Here is a 26,990-nt window from a genome sequence, read left to right as displayed (position 1 = left end):
TTTGGCATTACAAGAATGCAAAATGGGATGACCTGCGAGACTTCTTTTCCTTGGTCGGATTACTGTTTCAAAACTTCTGATGTCAACGTTTGCTCAGATCGTGTCAGTGAAATTATTCTTGCAGGAATGGAATCCTTTATCCCACATTCCACTCTCAATTCTCGTCCTTGATCTAAACTTTGGTTTTCCAATAAATGTGCTAAGGCTGTCCAAGAGAAGAATGTTGCATATCGTAATTGGCTTGTTTCTAATTCTTCAGTTTCATTTTCTGCTTACACCAAAGCTCACAACAATTGTAAAGCAGTTATTAATCAGTCCAAACTAGAGTTTGAACAGGCTAAGAGTAGAAAACTTGCTTCTTGCCCTAATGGTAGCCTAGCATTCTGGTCTCTTGCCAAAGCTATTGGCCGCAACTTTTGCCCATCTCTGCTCCCACCTCTGTCCAAACCAAATGGTTCTGTTGTAACTTCAGCCAAGGATAAAGGTGACCTGCTAGCATCCCATTTTTCTTCTAACTCATGTATTAATGATCTTGGTAAAACACCTCCCACCATTCCCAACATGCTCCATTCAATGCCTCCTGTGGTCTTCCGTCAAAAGGATATCAGAAGGATTTTGATGAATCTTGATGCTAAGAAAGCTCCAGATCCTGATGGTATTTCTCAACTCGTTCTCAAAACCTGTGCTCCTGAACTTACTCCTATTCTTTGCTGCCTTTTTTCACTTTCTTATTCCAAAGGTGTTTTTCCTTCTGCTTGGAAATCCAGCCAGTTCCTAAAAACTTTGCTTCATTAAAATATTTTATTTAAGTTAGCAAAAATATTCACTGTGTTGATATACACTGTAGATATACATTGTACATAATTTGATAACAGCTGTGATATATAGTTATACACTTACTCTTTTTTTTTAACACATAGTTCCACCCACCCTTTCTTTTTTCATTTTAAACATTCAGTCCATAATTTTATCTCTAAAATTATTTTTTCTTTAATATTTTTATAGGCAGCCCACCTCCTTCAAGCTCCAAAAAGTAGCCCTGAGGATATTGCAGCAATCAGCTCTTCGTGTTTTAAATTGAACTCACTTCAGTTACGCACTTTGTTTGAGCATTATCATCCTGTTACTGATGAACCTCATATTCCCCAGGATCTAATAGATAGTGTTGTGAAGGTATATTAAGTTTTTTAAAAGAACAAATAACTTTGTGTAGAATGGATGGAATGTTAGGAACTTCAGTGTTAGCACAGTTAATGTTGTGATAATTATTTTTTGTTCCAGTAAGAAATAACAGAAAAAATTTTCAAACTACGAGAATTGTTATTTATATAACTAGGCAGCTTAAATAAACTATTTTTTAGGTATTTCATGGAAGTCATTTGGGAGATTGATAGAGTTTTTCAGTAGTTTAATCATACATATGATATTCTTGCAATCACTGATAAAATGGTTGTGGAGAGGGTTGAAGATGGAAATATGAAAAATTTTAATAGAAGTTTTAAGGGGATAAATGAAGTCTGCCTTTATATAAAGTAAATTAAGTGATTAGAAAACTAAAATGTAGTGAGATGGTAAGTCTCTTTTCATACAAAAATTTGTCCTAGATAAGTTGGATAACTGACTGGAAGAGAATTTTCAGAATTAAAAAAAAAAAAAAAAAAAAAAAAAAAAAACTGACAACAGTATATCAAACTTTGCTTTTTCACCTACTTTTTACCTTGGAGCTTAACACATTTTTTTCCTGTTATTTATTTATTTATTTTTTTTGTCACATTTCAGAATTTCTTACGTGTTCCCCCCCCCAAATTATAATATTGTTTAGTTGAGATTAATGAATAATGTTATCAGTGGAGTCCCCCCCACCCCCAGGATGCTGGGCCCATTGTTTTCTGTATTTATTAATGATACTGAAGGTATATCATACTTAATGTCTAAGTTTGCAGATGATATGAAGGTTGGCAGGATGGTTAATGACAATAATGATGGTATGCTGCTACTACAATAGGATTTTGGAAAATTAAGCAGTTTGGCTGAGAAACTGCAGTTGAGGTTTAATATTGAGAACCGAAAGTACTGCATATGGGTAGCAGTAACCCCAGAATAATGTATTGTGTAGTACTACACTCAGAGTAGTGGAAAATGAAGACGACCTGGGAGTAACTGTGCAGTCAGGTATGGAGTTCTGTGAGCAGTGCAGAGAAGCTGTCAGTACAGCCCACGGAGTTTTGTCAATGATATACAGCAATCTTGCTAGGGGGTGAGGAGGTGTCATACCATTGCATAAGGCAATGGTCAGGCCACATCTTGAGTACTGTATACAAGTTGAAATTCCTCATTTTACGTAGAGCTGGAACTAACTAGTACAAAGAAGGACAATGAGATTGGTGAGGGAAACAAAGTGGGTACTCTTATCAAGAAAGGCTTCAGTTTTTCAAATTGCAGCCACTGGAGACTTGGACACCTGCGAGGTGATCTGATCAAGGTATTTAAGGCTTTGAATGGGTTGAGCAAGCTCAGTGCTGATGGAATTCTTCCTCTTGCTCAAACCATGCACATGAGGGGTCAAATTCAAATTGAGGAAGGTCAGTTGCAGAATAGATGGCAGAAGTTTTCCTTTAGCCAGCAAGTGGTTAATTTCTGGAACAAACTTCCATCAGTACTTGTGAAAGTTGATAGCTTAATAAATTCAAGAAAGAACTACTATTTGGAGTTAATGGATAGGTGAAATTGGGGAGTGTTTTCGACGCCTGTATAAGCTTGTTTTCCTGCATCATATGCCACTACTAATGGTAATAATGACAAAGAGCCACCAACATCATCCAAAGTCAGCCACCAAAAGACTGACCACAGCCTGGAAAGGAGGGAGGGGGTTTGACAGACCTTATTGAACAAGAGAAGAAAGCAATTAAGAACCTGAGGGATTACTTCCAGGATAATACAGTACCAAGCCATAAAGAAGATAGACAAACGGCATACAGCACTTGTCCTCAACAAGGAGACTCCCCTCACATGGACTGAAGAAACAAAGACAAAGATGGGCAAAAAAGCACTCCATGTCGGACATTACAATAACCTCCCTCAAGACTACATAGAGAAAATGGCTTCATGGGCATAGCTGATGAGTGGGAGGCTCTTTCTGAGACCAAAGTATGAGGTAATCAGCAACAGGAACTAGAAGAAATATAGGGACCCTGAATTAATGGATGACACACATCAATGTGTCAATTTCCCTTAGCATGAATTGTTGACAAGGCTTCCATCCTGCAGTGGGTTGATAATGGCTGCAGTTTACTTTTACATATCAGTGATACCACCTGGCTCCAGAAACAATCCAACACATTGTGGGATACACAATTTTTTTTTTTTTATTATTAAATTTTTTAAAATTTGTATGTATATTTTTTTTATTTCGGCACTGAAATTGATTGATATGTGCTTATATTGTAGTTATGTATGTAGAGTACTATATGCAGGGTATTTCAAAATTATGTATACACACTTTAAAAATTTATGTTTAATGAACAATATGCACCAATTCAATTTTCTTAAACTCATTTTGTAGCTTAAAAATAGACAATTTTTTTTACAATAATTTAATTTTTGTTTTATTTTGATTATCTTGACAATGAATTTCATGATCAGTGGATAGGTTGTCGAGGGAGTTCTTTTGAATATCCTCCAAGGTCGCCAGATCTTGGAGGATATTCCCTTTAGATTTTTTGCTTGGAGATACTTGAAAAATCGGGTTTACAGTCACAAATCGCAAACATTGGAGGAATTGTGGATGAAAATTCAACAAGAAGCAGAAAACATTTCACCTGATTTGTGCATTTCAGTATGTAGATCTGTTGAAGCTAGCTGCTGCTCGTGCATTAATGCTGATGGAAGACATTTTAACAATTAAAGTTTTATTGTTGTTAAAAAAAATTTTTTTTTGTCTTCAAAGTATCAAAAAAAATTTACTTTTTTATATATTGTTCATCAAATATAAATTTTTAAAGTGTTTATACATAATTTTGAAACACCCTATATATTGTAGTAGATAATAAATAAAGATTGGTAAGATAAAAATCATTTTATATTACATTAAAAAAAAATCCCCCTGTTTAATGTTATCAGCTGCTTAATGGTATCACAATAAGCGGCACCTATTGTATGCATCATATTTGTACTGTGACAACTTTTTTATTAATTAATAAGACTTCATTAAAATTTCAGGTAGCAGAAAATACTGCAGATGAATTAGCTCGTAGTGATGGGCGTGAAGTCAAGTTGGAAGAAGATACAGATTTACAGCTACCTTTTTTACTTCCTGAAGATGGATACTCTTGTGATATTGTCAGAGGAGTCCCAGCTGGATTGCAAGAATTCTTGCAACCTTTAGTTCAGTCAGGTGAGTCTTTCCTCCATGATATTTCTGTCACTAATTTGTATAAATATTTATGACTGAGGAAACTTTACAATAAAATACTAGATGTTACATTAATTGTAAATTGTTCACAGTAATTATTGCAGTAAGCTTCTTTTGAAAAGTGAGCTTGTGTTAGTAAGTGTATACCTGTGCACTTTCCATCACATTACAGAAGGTTCATTCATATTGGCACACACAAGCCTACTGGCAACACTTTTTCTAGAGGAATAAAATTGTGCTTCTATTGTGTTGTTATATATATAAGAAACACTTGTTTTTTTTTTTTTTTTTTAATCACCAACTTTGTAGTAGCCTCATACTAGTGTTTATGGCCAAAATCACACCGGCCTTCATCGGTCTCCGGCCCACTGGGGTTTCCCTGCTAAGTCTTATGGCCAGTCTGCCTCTGAGTAAGGACGATGTTGAATTTTTCTAAAAATTAAATTTTTGGTTATTTTCCACTTCCTCAGTCTTGCATTCACTTATCATGCTTTGTCGTTCGCCCAGACTAAAAATTACAGTAAAGGTATTTTTAATTTTCAGTACCATTTAGCCATGCACATACTTTGTTAACAAAAAGCACTTTATCAAGACTACCAACAGTGGTTTTGAAATGCTGTAGATGTGGCATCCAGGTTGCAATTGATGGCATCTTTACTGTTTATGTGCTGTTTTATGATTGGCAACATAACTTGTCCACTATTGCTAGTGGCTAGACTAGTGTTGGGCCGGCCGGGTTAGCCAGGTGGGTAAAGTGCCTGCCTAGCAACCCAAAGGTCGTAGGTTCAAATCCCGCCTCGGGCTTGGATCAAAGAACTGCAAAACCATGGGAGGTGCATTATGGCCACAGAAGCCGATGTGCCAACAACTACCAAATAAAAATAAATAAAAAAAATAAAAAAATTAAAAAAAAAAGACTAGTGTTGGCATGTATTAACATTAGTAATAAATAGTACAGCACTGATGTGTATGTGTACCAATTGTGTTAAAGCACATTTTGTATACTTGTTATATTTTTGATCATTGCAACTAACATCAGGGGACAATGGATTTTGTTTTGTTTTGTTTTAATGAAAATGTGCTAAATTAAATAGTATACTTAAATAATATAATGTAATAAAATATACTTATATTCTTGACTGCATCCATTTATTAATCAACTGTCCAGTTGCACTTTTGAGGGAATGAATTTTTCATTTTAAAAAAATGAAAAATTCATTTTTTCATTTTTTTAAAATCATTGCTTCTGGTATTACAGGGATTTGTTTATATTAACTTTATTATTGTAAGGTTTTTTTTTTAATTGGATTAAAAGCATACTGAAACTATAAAGCAAGCTATTCCTTTAAGAATTAACTGCTCTTGTGCAATGGCAGCAACTTACCCATTATGTAGCATAATATGTCACGACAATGTGTTTAAAAACTTTAATGAAATGATAATTTACATCTGAGATTCACAATGGGAAAGCACTGGGGGCTGTAAATTTCTTTTGGCATTAATATGTGTATTTCTGTGTAATGTTTAATTTTAGGAAATCTGCAACAGCCCCTTTTTACCTCTTCTCCAAAGTTAGTAAGGTAGAGAAAAAAAAGAATTGTGTAGATACAAAGAAACCTATGGGCCATATCCCAGATTGATCATTATCTGTTATGTTCTTGGTCTTTCTTTTGACCAACCTGCCTATTGGACTGGTCAAAATGGAACTATTTAATATGGAATAAGTTGCTCTCAAGAAAAAACACGCATCATGATATCAGTTGAAGTCACCCAGTTTCCATCCATGAGTGAGTAAAAACTGTCTGGACAACATTATCAAATTCATGCTGCCTACCCCCCAGTTTCCAAATTACACCTATGGATGGCACCGAAATGGAAGACCGAGTTGGTGCTGTGGTGAAATTTCTTCATACAATCCTGTCTCTCTGACTATCAACAGAGCACAGTAACTGACAGAACCACAGTGGACTTAGCACATCCCTGGAAGGTTCCTCCTCTGATGATGATCAGTCTGGTCTTGATGTCCTTAACCTTGATGGGGTCCTCCATATTGCCATGGTTGCTTCTAGGGAGCATATCAGTGTGGGGTTGATTTTGTAGACCTTCAGTGTCTCTAGCAGCCAGCTATGGGGCACGGAGTTTGAAGGTCTTGCAGTAGTTGATGCAGGCTGTGTTCAGGTTGCAGTACTTCTTGTAGGCTTGTACCATAGTTGCTTCTGTTGCGTCAGTGGTCAGTTTGTCCTTGCATCTTTTGCTCATCTGCCATCCCTCCAAGTGGTCTGATTTCTTCTTGGTTATGTAGCTGGTCAGGATCTTGTACATTATTGGGAGACAGGTGATTGGTATGTACTTTGCTGGGTTTGTGGTGTCTTTGTCCTTAGGCTTCAGATTAGTGATTCTTTGAGTCAGATACCTTGGGGTGTCGGGGTGTCATCATCTGGGTGAACTGCTCCACTATGTGCCACTGAACTTCTTGTATCAGTAGTTGTGGATGTTATCTATCCCCGGAGTTTACCAATTGTGGGATTTTCCAACTGAATGTTGCACGTCTTCCTCCTGAATCTCTCATTCTGCCCTCTCTTGTATATCATTGGTTTTCTTCTGTTTATGGCTAACTTTACTGCTCCCCAGGTTGCCCCAAAACTCCTCGATTGCTGTATTGGTGAAGTCCCTTGCCAAGTGGCAGGGTTTCTGCTTGAGGGTGTCAAGGTATCCTTCAGTCCTATGATTATTATTATTGCTTTCATATTATTTCTCCCTGATTGATTGTGTGTGTGTGGGGGGGGGGTTCCATCCAGTGCTGTATTCGTAAAATTAGCAGAAGGTATACTCTGAATGTTACAAAAAGCAGAAAGTATACTCTGCATATCAGGCTTTTTAATTGAATTACAGAGGGTATACGGTAGGTGTGTGTTGTGTGTAGTATATTAAAAAAATATTTATTAAATAATAAAACTAAGTATTGCTTAAGAATCAAATTCTAATAAATTATTTTTTAATTTTTATTAAATTAAAAAATAGATTTATATTAAAATATTTTTCTGCAAATATTTTAATAATATTTGTTTTTTTTAAGTCCTTCAAAAACCAGAAGGTATGTGCTATTCACCTAAAAAAAATTCAGGGGGTGTACAGCATATGCCCGCATATACCCTCCCCTACAGGCCTGGTTCCATCCCTTGACAGATACTGCTACCAAGTACACAGGGTGATTGTTATGTCTCGTGTTACTGTTGGTCGAGGAATTCTCTGACTGTTCTACAGGTGTTCTTGATTGAGACTTTTTGGAGTTCCTTGTAAGTGTTCTCTGGGAGACCTATTGCTTCTAGTCTATTATGTAGGGTCTTTGGCACCATACCAGTGGTTGACACGACGATTGGGATGGTTGTTACTTGTTGAATATATGCCACATCTCTTTTAGGTTTATGTAATTCCTGATTTTTCCCTCATGGGTTTTCTGGAGGTTGGCAGTGTTGGCCACTGCTATGTCAATCAGATAGGTGGCCTTTTCCTTCTTGTTGACAAGGATTATATCCAGTCTGTTGTGTGGAATTGTCTATCCCAAACAAAGTAGTGTTTTAAATAATGATTAAATCAGTCACTTGGTTGGACAAAAATTCCAAACAAATGAAGTTCTATCAGCTGCAGAAGCTTCCTGCTCCCACCAGGCCTTGACAAATCATTTTATAAGAGTGGAATAACTGCATTTCAGGATAGCCTGAACAAGTGCGTGCTCCTCCAAGATCAACAGTGTATTGAAAGATAATACACAACCACTTTGCATCCATTGCTTTACTAGTGAGGCTATAAACTTCCCCCTCCCCCATATTATTAATGCACAAGTGCTATATTTATATTGAATTGTAGATATTGCATGTGGTTAATGCACCTGCAATATCTGGCATTTATAAAGATTGCGTCATTGTTTAAAACACTTCTTTGGATATTTTTAACCTTTTGAAATTATTTCTTTAATTTGCTTTCAGGTGCGATTTTGAAAGTATGTTCATTTTAAAAAGTTTTAGCTTGTTAATTTATTAACTATTATATTTTTTTCAAAATTTCTAATCTTAACACTAGGTTTTTGCCGAGTCACTATCCAGCCTACATCATCCGGATTTTGGACTATTTACATGTCTGATCAGGACATCGGTCGCCTACCACCAGGGGTAAGAAGCAAGCTCTCTATTTAATTATAAATTTTTAAACTTGATGGTGCTTCGAGTTAACAGTTTAATAGAATAACTGAATGAATTCTGCATTGTTATATAAATATAGGATTTCAGTATTACATAAATGCCTATGGAAAATTAAGATTTCTGATCTGTATGCAATGCTGGATATATACACTTTGGCTAGCTTATGATTAGATTTGAAACTGCTGCATAAACTTTGTGTTGTGATCTTCTCTGAGTGCCTACTGTACAGCATTTACTTTAAAAAGTAAATTAACTAATTCTGATGGAGATGCTGGAACAAATTTAAAGATCAATAAGTTACAGCTTATTTCGAGTCTGAGTTCTTATTACAGTAACTTTTATACTTGCAGAGAGCCACATGATGCAGCCAGAAGTCATGCCACACAATTTACCAGCAATAATTAGATACCCATTCACACCAGAGAGAATGACAGAAGTATTAAGCAGTCAAGATTCATTCTGTAGTAGTAGCACTTAGTGTTCTCACTTCTAAAGATCTGTTTTTCTTAAATTCCCTCCTTGGTTAAGACTACTGTCCTTTTATGCCCTGTGGAGGAGGACCTGAGTTTGAATTTTATTCAGAGCAGGAGGAATTTTTATTAGTTTTTATTGCCTGTAATGAGTGTTGCATAGTCCCCCCTTCCTGAATCTCAGAATTTTCATGCAATTTACAGACACACCACACTAATACATCATAGCCTTAGTTGCCTTTTATGTGAAAACAAAACAATGAACATCTCTACAGTTCAAGTTCATTTCTGATTATGATGTTTTTGCCAAACCTTAAAAAAGTCATTAGAATTTGTAGTACTTTGTTACTGTGGATAGGCGTCAGGTAGGTAGTCAGAAGAACTCTAGAGTTTAATCAGGAAATACAGGAGTGGAATTGATTTACAGCTTATTGAAATTATATGGCAGGCTACCTTGTTCTTCTTAATTATCTTTTAAATAAATGGCAGATTAATGTTTTGGCAGTGCTATTTGTTTGAAAGTAGTTTTACACCAACTTATTTTGAAACAGTTTGTTTCTGTAAATGGTAAAACTTATGAATTAACAAGGCAGTTTAAATTCTGCTGGGTGCAAAAACATTAAAAGGACAACATTCCTTATTTCATGTAGTAGGACCTCAGCTGTCTGTGTTGAATAGGACTGAAACTGTCTCAAATAAGGGAAAACTTAGATAATAGAAACCCATCTTTTACACCTTTAATAGGTGCCTGGGATTCCTTACTAATCATAGAGTACAATACTTGTTATTATATAACCAAAATAACAATAAATGTTTCCATTTTTTTAAAATTGAGTTTTTATTAAACAAAGTGTGTGTGTGTGTGTGTGTGTGTGTGTGTGTGTGTGTGTGTGTGTGTGTGTGTGTGTGTGTGTGTGTGTGTAAATAATCATTAGGAATAATACAATAGAGAAGTTATATGCTATAGGGGGAAGAAAATTAAGAATTAGATTAAATAAGATTAGATAAGACTTAATTACAATAACATGAATTATGGATCAGGGTCACTGCTATCGCAAAAGTACCCTACAGCCATAATGTATATATAAAATATTACTAGTATAAAATACATTTAAGTAGATATGCATGGAAATGAACTAATGAAAATACGGTGTACCCTGGGAGTGATATATGTTGTGAACTAAGGTGGGAAGAAAGGAACCGGAAAAATAATTGTAACGATAGAAAAGTAAACCAAATGAATATTTTTGAAGAGACGACCTAGGTGGAGATAGCATTGCAGAGTCTTTCCTAATTTTTGTGTGATCATCAGAGGTCATCCACCAAAATCATGAAAAAGACAGCAATGCTCTTACTTCTGTTTCTGACATGCTCTGTATGTCAAAGTACACGTGCGAAAGTCCACGTGGTAATATAAATTTTAAAATTGTGAATAAAATTTGAATAACATTATACCAAGTTTGCAATTATATAATGTGTTAATAAGTTATAGCATACAGAACATGGATGACCTTACAGAAGTAAGTGGAACGCTATGAAAGTAGAAAAGGCAAAGACAAAGGCAAGGAAAATCCGAATGACAAGAACTTACCGCTACATGCCGGACTGACAGAAAAGCCTGTGTCAGTGGGTTACCAGTGTATTTATGCATGGGTACGCTAGTGGCGCCTAGCATTAGACAAATTTTGGTGTGTGTTTTTTTGAAATAACGTGGACGGTGAAGCTACGCTAGGTTAAGTACATGATGCTCAAACTGCCCAGGATAGTTAAGAAATATAATAGCTGACAAAGTAGCGATAGAAGGCAGCTAAACTTTGTTAAGGTGAAAAATAGATTGGGTAAAGTTAGAAAAATAGAGCCCTGATTTCGCGTTCGGTAAACTAATGGTTCACAGGGCATAAGATGTAGAGGCTAGTAAAGTGGAAAGATGATTATGGTAGAGATATGTAGTTGGGTGGGACCCTGAACGAATGTCTGGGAGTTAGTGCATCATGTATTTAAGGTCAGTTGTGTATAAAGTGGCATAATGTAATATAGTTAAGTTAGATATAATATAATTAAATATAAAATTTAAATAAAGTTAAGTATGAACATAATTACAAGATAAATACACTGTAATGGACCAATTGGTGGGTACGAGTTTTCCAGACTGTAAGATACCACAGAGGCCTAGTGTATTGTATTTACACTATATATATACTTGATGTGTATGGGATTAATTATATGTCAATAATGCTATTTATATTAATATCTTTTAGATTCTTGTGCCTTAATATGTTAAGGGCTTTACTGATATGATGGCGCAGATATGCTATGGGAAAAAGGTTGTTCTTGAGTTTGTTGCATACTATCCTGATGTTATCAATGGCTGTTTCATTATTGCTGCATATGGTTTCTATTCTGAAGTGTCAAGTGCTTGATTGTAGACAATGAAAATTTCCCAGAATCTTAAAATGGTCATTCCACATTACAAAAGTCAAGCACATTCACAATTAATTGTGGCATCTGAATGTCATAGCCATTGAGAACTTGTGTTGATTTTTGCATTTTGAATCATCTTTTCCCCAGCAATGGTAGTCACTACTGATTTATGCAAAATCTTTCACTTTTGGATTAGTCGTGCTTATTTGACTTCTAACATTTATTTATTATTATTATTTTTTTTATTTTGGCCAACTGGCTTGGTTCATATATTTGAATAAGGCCAAATAGCTAATGCTTTTGGCTTTATTGAAATTTCTCTGATATTGGACTATTACTTAACAATGTTGAAAATGTTTTAAAGCTCATTGCAGATAGAAAACTAAAATTTTTTTATTCCTTTGTGTGATGGCCAGCATATCATAGTTGTAATTGGAGGAAAAGAAAAATTAGTTTAATGTTAGTTAATTTTCTTGTAAGAATGTGATGAGACATTATCTAAAAGTAGTATGATATTATCTTTTAGCTTTTCATTTTTGATCAGATTTTATTAGCAAGTTGGCCATTAAATCTCAATTCATCCATGCTGTGTATATCTGCTTTTTTGCAGCAGAAGCATCTGTGTGATAGCAAGTATAGATGAAAGTGTTCCATAAAAGGGTGAATTTTTGAGATTGGTTTGTTGTTAACAGCTACTTAGAAATAAATAAGTGAGCAGAAAAGATTTTTTTTTTTTTTTTTTTTTGCTGCAGATAAAGTTAATTTTTTATATCCTTATGAAATATTACTTCATTAATTATGAAACGAAATAAAAATAGAAATCAGGAATGGAAAACTAGTGGCTATGGTGATTAAATTTGGCTTTATTAAGTTTTATTTACACATTTATTTAATATTTTAATTGTAACTAACTTTTATTTCACATATACAGCAATTTTAATTGTATGGCATTTATACTTATTTTATTGTATATTGCACATAATTGTAAGAGTGAAATTAAAAAGAAATTTTGGGTACACTCACTTTTTAATAGAACTAAAATGTATTATAGTCCTGACCTTGGTGGGTTCTTTCAACAATTTTTACCAGGTGAATGAATATATCCTGGTGCCTAAAATGCCAAATTTTTATCAGGAGTGAAGGGTGTAGATTTTATCTACATTTTATTAAGGCATTTCAGTTGTCACCGAAAAAAAAAGGTCATTAGGGATTTCAGTTCGAGCTGTTTATTGAATCAAAAATATCACAGTACTGACTGATATGGAAATGGAATTCCTCTTTATATTGGTAAATAAAAAGGAAACGTTGACACAAGTATAGTATTCATTCATTCAATTGTAACAGATGTACTAAGAACCAGGTCTTCCATGACAGTATAAGGTTTTGTTATTTATTCGGTGAGGTCTCGGTTTGTGTGCCATTGTAGATTGTAGGAATTTCTAAAGGTTTCTTTGGTTGGGGCTGTAGATAGCTGATCTCAGGTAGAGGGAGTAAGGTCCCCCATCTGTGAGTTATTCCAAGGTTTTGAGCCTGCACAATACAAAACACACACACTCTCTCTCTCTCTCTCTCTCTCTCTCACTACACATGGGGTAAGCTGCTCATCTGCCTAAAACTAAGAACTACTTAACTTGATTATTTGATGTTTAAATCTGTTACTAATTTTTACCTGTTATAACAATTAACATAAAGTATCTTGTAAAGATTTTACCATTTCAAAGCATTGGTAAAATCTTTACGATATGTGTAGCCAAATACATTGTTAAAATCTTTTTTTACTGTTTTTGTTAAAAAAAATTACTTTGAACTGAACAAAACAATTTTGGATAGAATATGACTAAATTATATTATATTAAATTATACTGATTATATGTATATTAAATATATAATATCGGTGTGTAGATACACCATAGACAACTCTTAAGAAACTACAAAGTAGTTGTTGTAGGCATCATTTGCTCTTTCTCATATTGTGCTCTGCCTTCATGACAAGTTGCCATGATATTGCACTACCTCGAATAAGTTACGCTTCACTAATAGAGAAGACTATTGTCTTCTACAACAACTACTTTGTAGTTTCTTAAGAGTTGTCTATGGTGTATCTACACACCGATATTATATAGATATTAAACTCTTAATGTATTATGCCTTGTGCATTTAGTTATTTTAAATATTGTCATATACACCTTTTGGCATCTCTCATATTGTGTGATTATCTTCACAACTGGGTCGCCGAGTCTGCAATACCAGAGTACCTGCCCACCCACTGATGATAGGCCAATAGCCTTGAAACATGTCTGGGTGGTGGTACTCACTGAGAATAAGTAACAATAGTCTTCTCTATTAGTGAAGCGTTACTTATTCGAGGTAGTGCAATATAATGGCAACTCTTCGTGAAGGCAGAGCACAATATGAGAAAGAGCAAATGATGCCTACAACAACTACTTTGTAGTTTCTTAAGAGTTGTCTATGGTGTATCTACACACCGATATTATATAGATATTAAACTCTTAATGTATTTTGCCTTGTGCATTTAGTTATTTTAAATAATGTATATTAAAGTAGAAATCTGCTTTAAACATTAATTTGCCATATTACTGGTGGACATCTTCAGTAACACTCTTTGGGTTCCACTTGTCTGCACACTTAAATATTTGTGTCACCATTGTCTTCAATAGCACTCCCATTCATTTGTATAATTATTGAAAGTTAGAACGTAAATGTTCTTAAATATTTTTTTCACCATCTCCAATAATGCTTCTCACTGTATGCAATAGGGCTAAAGTCCTATCACAGCTAATTACAGTGTGCAGCATTTCAAAACACTTGATGAAACAACTCAGTTTGTGTTTAGCTTCAATACCAATTGTATTTAATTTCTTCCTTTAAGTTTTTATTTTTTAATTTTTTATTTATTTATTTTTTAAAGGCAAAATGAATGAAAATAAGAGATGATGTAAATCAGTAACTACAAGAAAGAAACTTGAAGTGATAAGGTGTATTGAAAGTGGAGAAAAACAAACAAATATTATTAAATGTTTTAATTTGATGGGATCATCTGTCAATAATATCTTAAAAATAGGGTTGCCAGGTGTCTGATTTTTACCTGGACATTCCAGTATTTTAGCTTACTGTCTGGTAAACAAATTGAGCAAATACCGGACATGTAAATTTATGGGTTTTAATAAATTTTGAAACCACATTGTTATTTAGGTAAAACTACATTCTATAATCTTTATTATTCTCACATAGCAGTAATAATAAAGATTTAGCTGTTGCAATGAAATTTCAATTTCTATGAACAGATAAACATAAGTTTCTGGGATGAATCTGTATGCAGTAACTTTTTTTTTAAAAAAAAAATATATATATATATATATATACCTCTCAATTGTTTTGGTGTGAAAGATGTTTTTTCTCTTAAAATTTGATAAATGCTGCACAATAAAATCATAAAATGGTGGATTATTATTTTGAATATAGTTTCAGTTTAGTTCCATTGTAATTTAGATTCTCACTATAATCTATTGCACTTTGAATGAGAATTGGTGTGTGTGCACGTGTCCAGTATTTTTATGGGAACCATCCAATAAGAAGTACAGGCTGACCACGATTAATTCGTCCCGTGAGCGCATCGCGAAAAACGGAAACACGTTAATCGAATATAATAATCAATAGGAAAAATTATAATTGGTCCTTGACCTTCTGGAATGTCCATAAAGAATTTTAAAAATACCTTTTAAATAACTTTTTAACTGTATACGATGTAAAAGATAATGAAAATAATTATCGAATTAAATGTTTATTGCATAAAACAGCGATTCCCAAACTGTGCGCTGCGGAATATTTTAAATTTTCGACGAGATTTCAGAGAACCTCAAACCTTTTGTTTGAGGTTCTATGCGATACGAAAGATTTCATCTAATTCTTTTACTGTTATCTCCTTCCCGGTAACATTTTCATCTGGCTCATTTAAAAATTTGAATTTTTATGCAAGTGTGCATTGACTTTATTAGTAGGAGACAAACAAGTAACACGTCTTCTTCTGATGGTTGATGGAACACACTGAGGCGGGCAGCAGGCAAACGTTTGTTTATTTACAGTACGACTCACGGTAAGCTTAACGCGCGATTCAAATCTTTCCAACTATTGCATAGAAAAAGGGGGGAAAAAATCACGTTAACTGGAAATTTGCATTGTGGAAAGTGAAAAGTGGTATAATTTTTCAAATAGTGTTAACTGAAAATCTCGTTAATCGAACTCGCGTTATACGAGGCCTGGCTGTAATTAACATCAATGTACAAAACTGAAGATATGGGAAATCAGTAGCTATTTGATTTTTTTGAGGAGGTCAGCTAGCAGTCATACTAAAAAAAGGAAAAAACTAAATTGGCAAAATAGCAACACCCAATGCAAATCAACAAAAGACTTCATTCTCCTGTTCTTATTGAAATTGAATAGAAAGATTATAAACATTATTGAGGAAGGTGGATATGCACTGAAACAAGTTTATAACGTTGATGAAATGGGGTTGTTCTGATAATGAGTGTATGCTCTAGTGAGAATTCCAATCAGAAATGAAGAAGCAATATCTGGCTACAAAGTCATGAAAGTTAGACTTGGTTTGCTCCTAGGTGGAAATGCTGCTGCAGATTTCAAGCTAAAAGCTTGAAATTGCTGCTTGTTTACAAATCAGAAAATCCAAGAGCCCTAAAGATTTCGTTAAACCTCAGATGCCCACAATTTTGAAATCGGCAAAGAATTCTTGGGTAACAAGGTGTGTTTTTCAGTAATGGTCCAGCTCATTTTTAAACATTGTTCATGAAGCATTTTTGCTGTTGGAAAATGCACTAATGCATACAGCAACACTGAAAACAAAATTTAACAATACAAAAGTTGTGTTCCTATGTCCTTGACAATTTAATATATTTATATGCCTCTGCAACAGAGAGAAAATATGAACAAAAATGTTATTTTTTACATTTAATAGTACCATTATTTCATAATCCCCATAATTACTACTAAGCATTGATGCAAGAAATGTTAGAAATCAGGTGTTGGAAAACTAATCCTATTACCATCAGAAATAAAGAGGCATTATCTGGCTACAAAGTTACGAAAGTTAGACTTTGATTGCTCTTAGATGGAATTGCTGCTGGAGATTTCAAGCTAAAACATTTGCTTGTTTACAAATCATGTAGTTGGTGGGTAGTGTGATTTTAAATGCTTATCTTTTATATATGAGGGGTTTCTGAAAAGTAAGGTAACACATTTTTTTTCTCGATGATGTTTAATAATATGAAGTTGAAATTACACACCAAGAAATAAGCGAACATGCACTACTTCTCCACAAAGTCCACTATTTGTGCAATTTCACACAGTTTCACTTGCCTGTTTTCAAGAACGATGTACTTAATGCACGAAATGTTGTCTTCTGTCTTGTTCGACGAAGGCCTGCCCGCCCGATGTCGATCTTCAATGTAAACATGGCCCGCTTTAAATTGATTGCACCAAAAACACACCTGCTTCTTTGTCATCACCTTTTTGCCATACACAGCAAGCAGTTCATGGTGAATGTCACTTGGTGAAGACCCTTTTGCTTGCAAAACGCAAATGACTTCATGAACACCTGTTTTTGACCACACTTGCGCCATAGCCACCATTTTGCAACTGGAATGTGCTGTAAGGTGACAGTACCGTAACACTGCACTGGCAGTCTTTTCGAACATTATTAATGGGTCTATCTGTCCACTGCATTCCATCTCATTCCCTTTCACCATTATTAAGAAAAAAAAATGTGTTACCTTAATTTTCGGAAACTCCTCGTATACTTTCACAATGTGCCGCCTCCGTAGCCAGGTGGGAAGGAGCAGCAGTGCATAGCACACACTTCTTGATTAGACCGGGGTTCGAGCCCGTCACCACCAAATACGGAGGATGAGGAAAGGTCAGAGAATGACCACCGCATTTCCCGGAGCAATATGGCCTTAGTTGCTAATGCTCCTAAAAACCAACCAACTAACTAACTAACTTTCACAATGTGGAAGAATATGCTTGCTGAAAATTCAGTTTTCTGCAATTTTCTTCACATAGGGAATCAATAAGTATTGTAAACAAACATGAGAAAGTGTTTTAATTTGTGTTTATATCAAAAACTTGGCCCTAGGTGAAGCTATATGGAAGTGTGATAAATGTATTTCCATAAAAATTTTAAACAATAACTGTTACAGATATCAACGTGAAATTTTATATTGCAATCTGAGAGCTTGTTTTTTTTTTTCCCCCTTTCTCTCTTCTCTCACTTTTTTGAATAAAAAAAAAAAATAAAAATATTAATACATGGTTATGTTGTAAACATTTGAAAATCAGGAAGCTTAAAAATTAATAAACTGCTGTAGTTGGTAAAGGGGGGGGTGAGAAATATTTGCTTCTATTTTTGCTTTTGTTTATTTTAATAGCTCAGAATATGAAACACAAGTCTGTATAGTTTTATTCACTATTATAAAAAAAAAAAATCTGCCCACCTCACCTGACTACCAAAGTTATACATCTTGGTGAATGTGCTAGAGCAGCATTGGGCAACCTTTTTAAATGGCAGGTCAAATAAAGTGTCTGTAAGGCACCAAATTTTTTTTTTTTTGCTCACGTGTACCTTTATACAATTATAATATAAATTATAAAAAAATTAAATCAAATTATTATAATTTCAGATTTTATAAAACCTTAATAATCTTAGATTTTCAATTATGCATTGCGATAGGTTTCAATAAAACATAAATACCTTCATAAAAATAAAATGTAAATCCTCTCCAAATTATTTACTTTTATCCGTCAATTATTCACCGATATTTTTCGTTAAAACACATGATACACTTGCACTGCAATCCACCAGTTCTGCAGAGCCAAGAATCCAGGAACCACTAGTGACTGCGTGCAAGTCTATGCCTGTTTACCAGTGTTGCCAGAAGTTAAGCTTGCTTAGCTTCTGGCAACTTCTGGAACGAAAACAGGAATTTAAAAGTTCACAGTATTTTTTTACATTTGGGTACTTCTGTCGGCAAAAATATTTCCAAAAGTCTTTTTCTGATGATGTGGCTATTAGGAAGATATCGTTTTGCAATGTAATAATTTCATTTTCAAGTAATATTTTCTCCATTTAAAAATCTCAGTGATTTTTTTCTGCAATTTGTTTCATATCTAAGTCAACATAAATGGATAAGAAATATTTTGAAAAATGCTGATAATCATCTCCCCTTTGATCAACAATTTTTTAAAATTTTATTCAACAAATTTCAAAATCTCTGTATAAACTTACTCCGAATCAGCCACCTCACACCTGTGTGTACTATCAGATGTGGCTCTATATTGAGTTGCATTTTGAATAGTCTCCTTTGGAGAGATCGTTTTCTGATGGAATTCACGATTTTGAAAGCTATCATCCATAACACTTTTAGTATTTAATCTTTTGCTGGCTAACACTTGTTGGTGGATGATACTGTGGTAACTCAAAAAAAAAAAAAAAAACTTGGGAATTTATCATCCTTTTGGCACAATGCGATGAATGCATTAAGATGCCACGTCATTGCTTTAGCTCCATCTGTTGTTATTGATACGAGCTTAAATAGTGGTGATATAATTTTTTCAATAAAATTTTTAAATGCATTAAATATATCAGGACCTGTAGTTCTTTCTTTTAACAAAACCATACCCAGCTGCTCTTCTCTAGTGGCAGAATCATCGAAAGCCATACGAAAAAAAAACGAGCAATTGAGCTGTTATCACTGACGCCCGTAGATTCATCCACTTGTAAAGAAAAGGACATACAATTAGCAATATGAGCACACAATTGTTGGCTCACATTTTTACTTATTTTTTCGATACGTAGCATCGCAGTAATCTGGATTTAAGTTCTTTTAATTTATTTTTTCTAAGGTCACTATTAGGCAGAAAATCCAATTGGTATTTACCCTGGAGTGTTGAAGTGCTTTTCTAAATTTCCTGTTTTGGGTATAGCCATGGAAGCATTGCAATTTTTCTTTTATCATTACAAAAAGTACTGTATTCTAGTTCCCACTCTTGATGAAAATGATACATTTTACTCTTTTTCATAGTATTCATTTTAAATCAAAGGGTTAAATTAACATATAAGTACTGCCCAGTTATTAATATTAATAAGCTAAATAAGAACATACACTATACTCTCCACAACGTAACTGCATGAATTTTCACAAGAGAAGCCTAGCGGCTGCACAGCAACAAGACTAGTCACGTGGTTCAATGGATTTGTAATAAACTTATGCAGTGGGGTGCATAAATAATAATAACATTTAGATTTAAACTAATCTATTTTTATATACAGTATATTTAAAATTTGCCGTGATCGACTCATTGGCCACCTCTGATATAGAGGATGAAATATTATGCACAACATTTAGTCTTCTCATGTGGGATCAGCCTTGAGTCTCATAATCTTTATCCATTGCATTTTACTATAAACCTTTGGTCAAATTGATTTTTATTACTATTTATTTATTTTACTTATAGGCTCGCAGCCCTAGTGTGCACAGTCATATTGGTGATGGAGAAGGAAGTGGAAGGGGCTCAGCATTGCCTGCAGAACCAGAAGTGGCAACCATAAGGCTACAGAAGAGCAATAATGGAATTGGGCTTAGCATTGTAGCTGCTGGGGTAAATATTTTGTGAATTTGCCTTTTAAGTATCTGAAATGCTTTTGCACACAAATATTTACCATAATTTTTGAGATTCACGTACTGCGTTTAACATAATTGTACAAATTGACATCCTTCTCAGAATGCACTCCTTCAGTTTTCAAATTAGATGACTGGTGATCAAGCCCAAACATTGCTGCTGTGGTATGGATTTTACTGTCAGGAGAAGAACATCTTCAAGTAATCCTTGCATGGTTGGGAAGTCGCCTATTAATAGATATTTGTTCAGTTGTCTTAAAAGCTCACAGCTGTAAGATTTTTGTAGATTATTGCCCCTAATGCCATAGTCTTTAAACAACTCCACAAGAAGTATGGTTGATGGGGACTCACATCAGGTGACCAGGCCAATCTAGCCTATCAGTGGATAGGAAGCATCAAGGCGAGCCCTTTCCTATTGTCTGAAATGGCTGGGAGTGCTGTTATGCATGAACTTGCGTCACAGTTTATTTATGGAAGAACATCAAGCAATCTTAGAAAATCTCTTTTCAGAAGTGCCAGTAAGCTTGGTTAGTCATTTGCCATGAAAGAAGATGTGGACCTATTAATTGATCCCCAAGAATACTACACTGTATGTATTGCGCCTCCTTAGCCAGGTGGGAAGGAGCAACAGTGCGTAGCACACGCTTCTTGATTAGACTGGGGTTCGAGCCCGTCACCACCAAATACGGAGGATGCGGAAAGGTCAGGGGATGACCACCGCATCCCCAGAGCAATATGACCTTAGTTGCTAATGCTCCTAAGAACCAAATAACAACAACTACACTGTATGTTAATAGAGAATTTCCCTTGATAGACCTTTAGTATTACACATCCAGATTTCCTTTTGTAAACTCATGCAAGTTGTACCAGTTGATTCTGTTTTGCACAGTGCTCACTTCATTAGTAAAGCACATCTGACTTGCAAACCCAGTATCTTGGGCATCATGTTGATGGAGGTATTATTAACAGAACTTATCATTTTGGTTAGTCTGCTGGAATCAATGATTGCACTTTCTGCAGATAAAAGGGGTGCAATTTCCATTGCCAAATGATGTGCTAAACATGTGTAAGGAACCTATAGAGTAGCATCAGTTTCTTAGGTACTTTTTCATAGATCTTCATATGTTAAAAAAATTCATCTTCAACATATTGATGGTAGATGTGTAGTCATCCTGGCAGCCTTCTAGTTTGATGAAATGTACTTCTCTCTGTCAAATGCTTGTTGACGGCCACAGATGTTCAGCAGTTTGGAAGTCTTCTGTTGGAGTTTTCATGTAATTGTCTTGCATCAAATGAATTTCTTCGAGCGCAACCATATAGGAGATGCATATATTCTCAACCTCACTACTAAAAAATTGTAATTACTGTGAAACTAGATAACTGTTACTGAATGTGCCTCAGCAAATGACTACTATTATACCTGGAGCAGACATGCTAGAGCAGTGGTTCTGAAATGCAGCCAGCAGCACAGCCGTGTTTTCAAAAACAAATATGAAATTAATACTTTGATTGAGGTACATTAGAGATTCATCCTTCTTATTTTTCACATTCATTACTTTTAAACTATCAAAGCATTTAATAGCTTCTCAAGTAGTTTAAACATAAATTTACTTGCAATTTTAAATCTTTAGCGAAATTTTAAAAGATCCATGAATTGCATAGAAATGATTTTTGCTCAAAACCATTACACACCAGTTTAGGGTTATATAACTCATGACACTACAAATTTAAATGAAATTCAAAGCATCACAACACACCAGATCTTTGTTGAATTGGTGTGGGATGATGTATACATGTATATGTATTAATTTTCTACACCATAAAAACATTTTTGGTCTCTAGTACATGTTTTTACAAGGTACATTTTAAATTATTGTTATCAATATAAATCTTATTTAGCCAAGTTTACATTTTGCAGATTCATTCTGTCTTTTGGTTCTACTTAATCATAAATTATTCAGCTTACAACTAAAGTAAATTCTCATTTAAATTTCGGTCAGTAAAAGTATGTACTTTATAATTTCAAAAGATATTATTAAAATTATTAGTGTTATAAATTTTTTAAATGAATTTTTTAAGCCTTCATCTATAGGCACAATGGATAAAAGAAAATTTTTAATCATAAATAATAAGAAGAGACATTCAAATGAACAGGAAGCCGACTTGAGCAGAACAACTTAGATTCATCAGGATATTTACAGAAGAAGCCTTGCCGAAAACTTCTGTGAAGAAAAAAGGGTGTTTAATATTGAGCGTGAAGAAAAATATTGAACTGTCAGACGACAGAATTCTTTGGGCATTGTTCCTATTTGTGCAATTTGCAGAACTCTAATTAACCAAATAAAATCTTATGCTACGAAACTCCAAATGTTATAAAATGCATTGAGGTATAGTATAAAATATTTATGGTAATCCGAATCTTTGCAACAGGGACCTTTATTTCAAGGTCAGAAGAATTGTGTTTGGCAACTCTAAAGGCATATGTTATTGGATAGAATTGAAAACCATTTTCAGATGGTGAATTTGTTAAGTCATTGGTGCTAAGCTGTTGAACTGGAAAACAAACTTTTAGAGACCTTCCTCTTAGAATTGATACTATACATTGTAGAATAAGTGAACTAGGGAAAGTTTATAGACATGGAAGTGGCTTGGTATGTGTCAATTCTTCCTTCAGCTTCTGTCTAGATGAAAGCGAGGATTTAACAAAAAATGGACAAATACATATATGTACACGTAATGTTTGTGAAAACTAGTGTGCTTAATTTCTCTAAAAGAATGCTTGAATGTCAGAAATATTTACAATGCAGTAAAAGAAAACTTTAATCTTCTTGGTATTTCAATGAGAAATCTTTGTGCTGTAACTGCAGTGGCCCTGGTGTGATGAAGAACGAAGAAGCATTGTATTGAGCATCCTTAGCAACGACTGTCAGAGTTCTACGTTTCATCTACATTGTTTTGTCCATCAAGAAGTGCTTGTTTGCAAATCTGCTAAAAAATCAATGGACAATATAGAATCAATGGTAAAGAAGGTTATTAATGTGATAAATATTAACAGCTTTCTTAGAAATAATTTTCAATTGTTATGTGACACAACTGATGAAAGGCAGGGCCACTGCAGTTACCTTGACTCCAAATTATAATGATTTCATGCTAGAATTACAACAAACCTCCATTCAGTGGTTGCACCCTATTTTTAAAAGACTTCCCCCCCCCCCCAAAGCTTAGTTCCATAAGTTGCAACTTCAAAATAGATGTTTCATAGTTATCAATGCAATTGTGATAATCAATAGATTCAACAACTGCTGACATAGCCATTTAAGTAAAAATAGATGATGATCTCTACATTGATCTCTAATGAGTTCTTTCAGATAAATCACTAGACTGAAATAAAATAATAATGTATGTTGAAACACTGTGATTAATTAGAAAATAGATTTCAAGAGTTAACAGTTTTTCACAAATATTGTATCATTTTCATTTCAAGAGATCAATCATAGCAATTTCCCATAAATGCAAAATAGGCTTTCATAAAAAGCAAATTCTGAAATATAATTGCTAATCAAAACCTTTAGTCAGCAATGCCTCTTGCTTTGGAAGAGAGAAGTGTATCTGAATTTCCTTTTAACAAGTATTTTAATAAAACATGCCTTTTCATGTTGTACTTCTTGTATAATTAACCATTCTGATTTTTAGATATTTTCAGTTTTGTCTAAAACCTTTGTTTATTTTACAGTTTATCATCAAAAGAATTAAATTTTAAAAATAACTGTAGGTTCATTTAGAGTAAAATTATAGAACTCTAAATGACTGCAGCCACAAAAATATATCTTGTGTGAATCGCTGTGCTAGTGTGCTGATTCATAGAAAGGGGAAGGAAAGGACAATTCGAGCAAAGTCTTTCCCCTCATTTTGAGATCATATTCTACTTTAACAAAGCAACAATATCACTGATTATTACTGCTTTTGCACATTCAACACTGCTACCTCCTTTGTCTCAGGTTGAGAATACTACAATCAGTTGAAATAGCCTTAAACCTGGACAAAGATCACAAGTTATGGATACTTCAAATTATTGTTGTTAATCACTTTTATGCATAATAACTCTGAAATAAAGTGTTTTTGGACACATTTTATGACTTTTTCTTTATTTTGGATGCTATTAGTCAGTTTCAGAATTTTTTTAAAATGCTGTTGAACACCTTGTGTAATGGGTTCATTTTAATATTCTATTTCATGTACATTTTTATTGCTTTTAAAAAGTATTGTTATAAATAATATCCAGGGAATTGGGGGGATGGGGGTAGAATGAAAAATTCTGAGTGATGAGCTACACTCGAACTCAAATTGTTTGTTTATTACAATGGGGAATGATTAAAATAATAGATTGTATTTTATGATAGTACAAATCAGTGCAAAAAAAAAAAAAATAATAATTTCAGTGGTTCATGATCCCTTAAATATTGTACAAATAATTTAAATTGATTAGTGGTTTATAAGCATTCTGCTAATGTGTACTGCATGAAGATTTTTGATAGCTATTCTCTAACAGTCTATAGTAATGTTAGGCCAAATAATTTTAGTATTAAAAGGTAGAATATACACAAAAGCAAACTTGTGTAATAAGATAAGGTAAGCAGCAGCCATTATCAATCCACTGCAGGATGGAAGCCTCCTCAAACAATTCATGTTAAGGGAAATGGACCATCATCTGCCATGCTGGTCCAGTGCGAGTTGGCAGATCGACTGTATTTAGCAGTCACGGGCTTAAACCCCAGTCTACTCAAAGGGAGTGTATTACTGCACTCCCGCTCCTGACCACTCGGCTACATAATATAATTCGTAAAAAAAATCCCTAGTTTTTTAGCTTATTTACTTCTCCAATGTATATATCCTGCTCCTCCTTAAATACACAAACTGTCTAATTCTAAATAGCTAGATTCTATTTTGTTCCAAGACTAGAAATCCTTTGATTAAAGAAAATATTTTTTTAGTCAAGTGACTCATAACCCATTGCATCAGTATGTGCTTAATTATTGGAAGCTTGAAATGGTGAAAACTGTGCTTGGTCTCCACAGCAGAAGTCTGATATTTCACCATCTCTTCTGTCATCCAGCATAGGTCACATTTTGATGTTATGATGGGCATCATGATGAAATCTAACATTCCTTACTTATGAGACAGCCATGAAACAGTTTTTCTGTGGGCTGGCTGCTAGATAGTTACCAATATAGAGAGTTACTTATCTGTTGGTAACTAAGAGGCATCCAAATCAGCTAGTGTATAATCACTATCTGTACACTGCAGGACACTACTAATACAGGTGGTGTCCAAACCCCATACCTGGGAGGATACCATCAATATCTTAAAAATGCCCTGTTCCCTAGTGAACAGCAATCTCTGAGTCCTCAACGGTTAGAAATCTGCTGAGAAAATGAGAATTATTCTAAAAAATCCAATGGAACCACACTCCTATAGTCTTGCTGCCAGCCCTCAGCAAGATTCTTGAGAGACTTGTACTAAATCAAATTCTGGATCACTGTCAATAAGCAGCTCTCAACTCTGGCAGTCAGTACGGATTCAAACCTGGAAACTCAACTGAAGATGCTATCCATAGGCTTCTAAATGCAGCACAGAACACTCTTTGCTGGTGCATTTTATACTCTGTGGTGGCCCAGCATCTTTAGGAGGTGTGCTGCAATTGTTCTTAAAAATCTGTATGATGTTGTTGTTGCCATCTATTTAAGCAATAGGCAAATTACTGTCACCACCAGATATCAAAAAAAAAAAAAAAAAAAAAAACTAGTAGACCTGTAATTAAAGGCAGTCCAGAGGACTCGGTAATTGGTCCATTTTTCTGGACCATAGCAACAGATGAGTGAGTTCCTGAACACGGACCTGTCACCACCTGAAACCGTTACCTATGCAGATGATCTGATCCTTGCGATCAGGTGTAATTCCCACAAGATGCTTGAATGACATGCAAACACCATCTTACAAAGACTAGCTAAATCGACTGGAATCCACAAGCTCAAAATCTTTATAAAAAAAAAAACCAAATGATTCTCTTGAAAGGTACTCTGAACTCTAGAAGACCTTCAGTTATTAAAATAGCTAACAAGTCCAGGAATTACAGTATCTGGGAATAACAATTGACTCAAAATAATGTTCTGGTCACACCTGGAAATTCTGTCCAAAAAAGTGAGAGGTTATGCTGCCACGATCTCCAGGATAAGCAGAGCTGACTAGGGATTAAGAACGAACACCTTGGCTCTGATATACAAAGCAGTTTTCATTCCATTCATCACTTATGGTGCTCAGGCTTGGTTTCACCATGCAACAGTAGTAAGAAACATAAGAAAACTAGAACCCATTCAATGTATAATACCATTGGCAGCTACTAGCGCTTGTCACGTGGTAATTATCCCAGCTTTACAAGTCTTGGCAGGCACTTTACTGCTCGATCTAGAAGTAATCACTGGTCTCCAATATAGATTCAGGAAAGGTATGCCAACAGAAATTCTGGACATATCCTTAGATCTAACTAACAACCGAAAGAGAAAGGAAGAGAATTGCCACAGAATTCCAGCAAATCTGGCAAACAAACTGGGGCCAATAGACCAAGAAGGTTCCTCCTGAACATAATGTTGGTCTCTCTCTCTCTCAAGCCAATTCCTGGTACACTTCTGGCCTATACATTGCTTTCTACCTCACAGGACATGTTCCATTTAGAGCCAAATTATACAAACTGGAGGTAGGACAAGATCCTAACTGCACCTTCAGT

At 34.6% G+C, this 26,990-nt stretch overlaps 1 protein-coding gene across 2 annotated transcripts in view; it reads left to right on the top strand.

The window, feature by feature from the left end:
• cno (adherens junction formation factor afadin) overlaps positions 1-26,990 on the top strand; it is a 525,824-nt gene that overhangs the window by 220,283 nt on the left and 278,551 nt on the right. For both annotated transcript variants that reach the window (XM_090380034.1, XM_090380033.1), the window contains exons 15-18: positions 1,006-1,173; positions 4,219-4,393; positions 8,492-8,580; positions 20,046-20,189. In XM_090380034.1, coding sequence (XP_090236160.1) covers positions 1,006-1,173; positions 4,219-4,393; positions 8,492-8,580; positions 20,046-20,189 — 576 coding nt within the window. The remainder of the gene's footprint in view (positions 1-1,005; positions 1,174-4,218; positions 4,394-8,491; positions 8,581-20,045; positions 20,190-26,990) is intronic.

Source organism: Mastigoproctus giganteus, chromosome 8, assembly GCF_048544385.1.
Source record: "Mastigoproctus giganteus isolate SK-2022 chromosome 8, ASM4854438v1, whole genome shotgun sequence".
Classification (NCBI taxonomy): Eukaryota; Metazoa; Arthropoda; class Arachnida; order Uropygi; family Thelyphonidae; genus Mastigoproctus; species Mastigoproctus giganteus.
The sequence above is the reverse complement of the archived record's forward strand: the minus strand, read 5'-3'. Positions and strand labels throughout refer to the sequence as shown.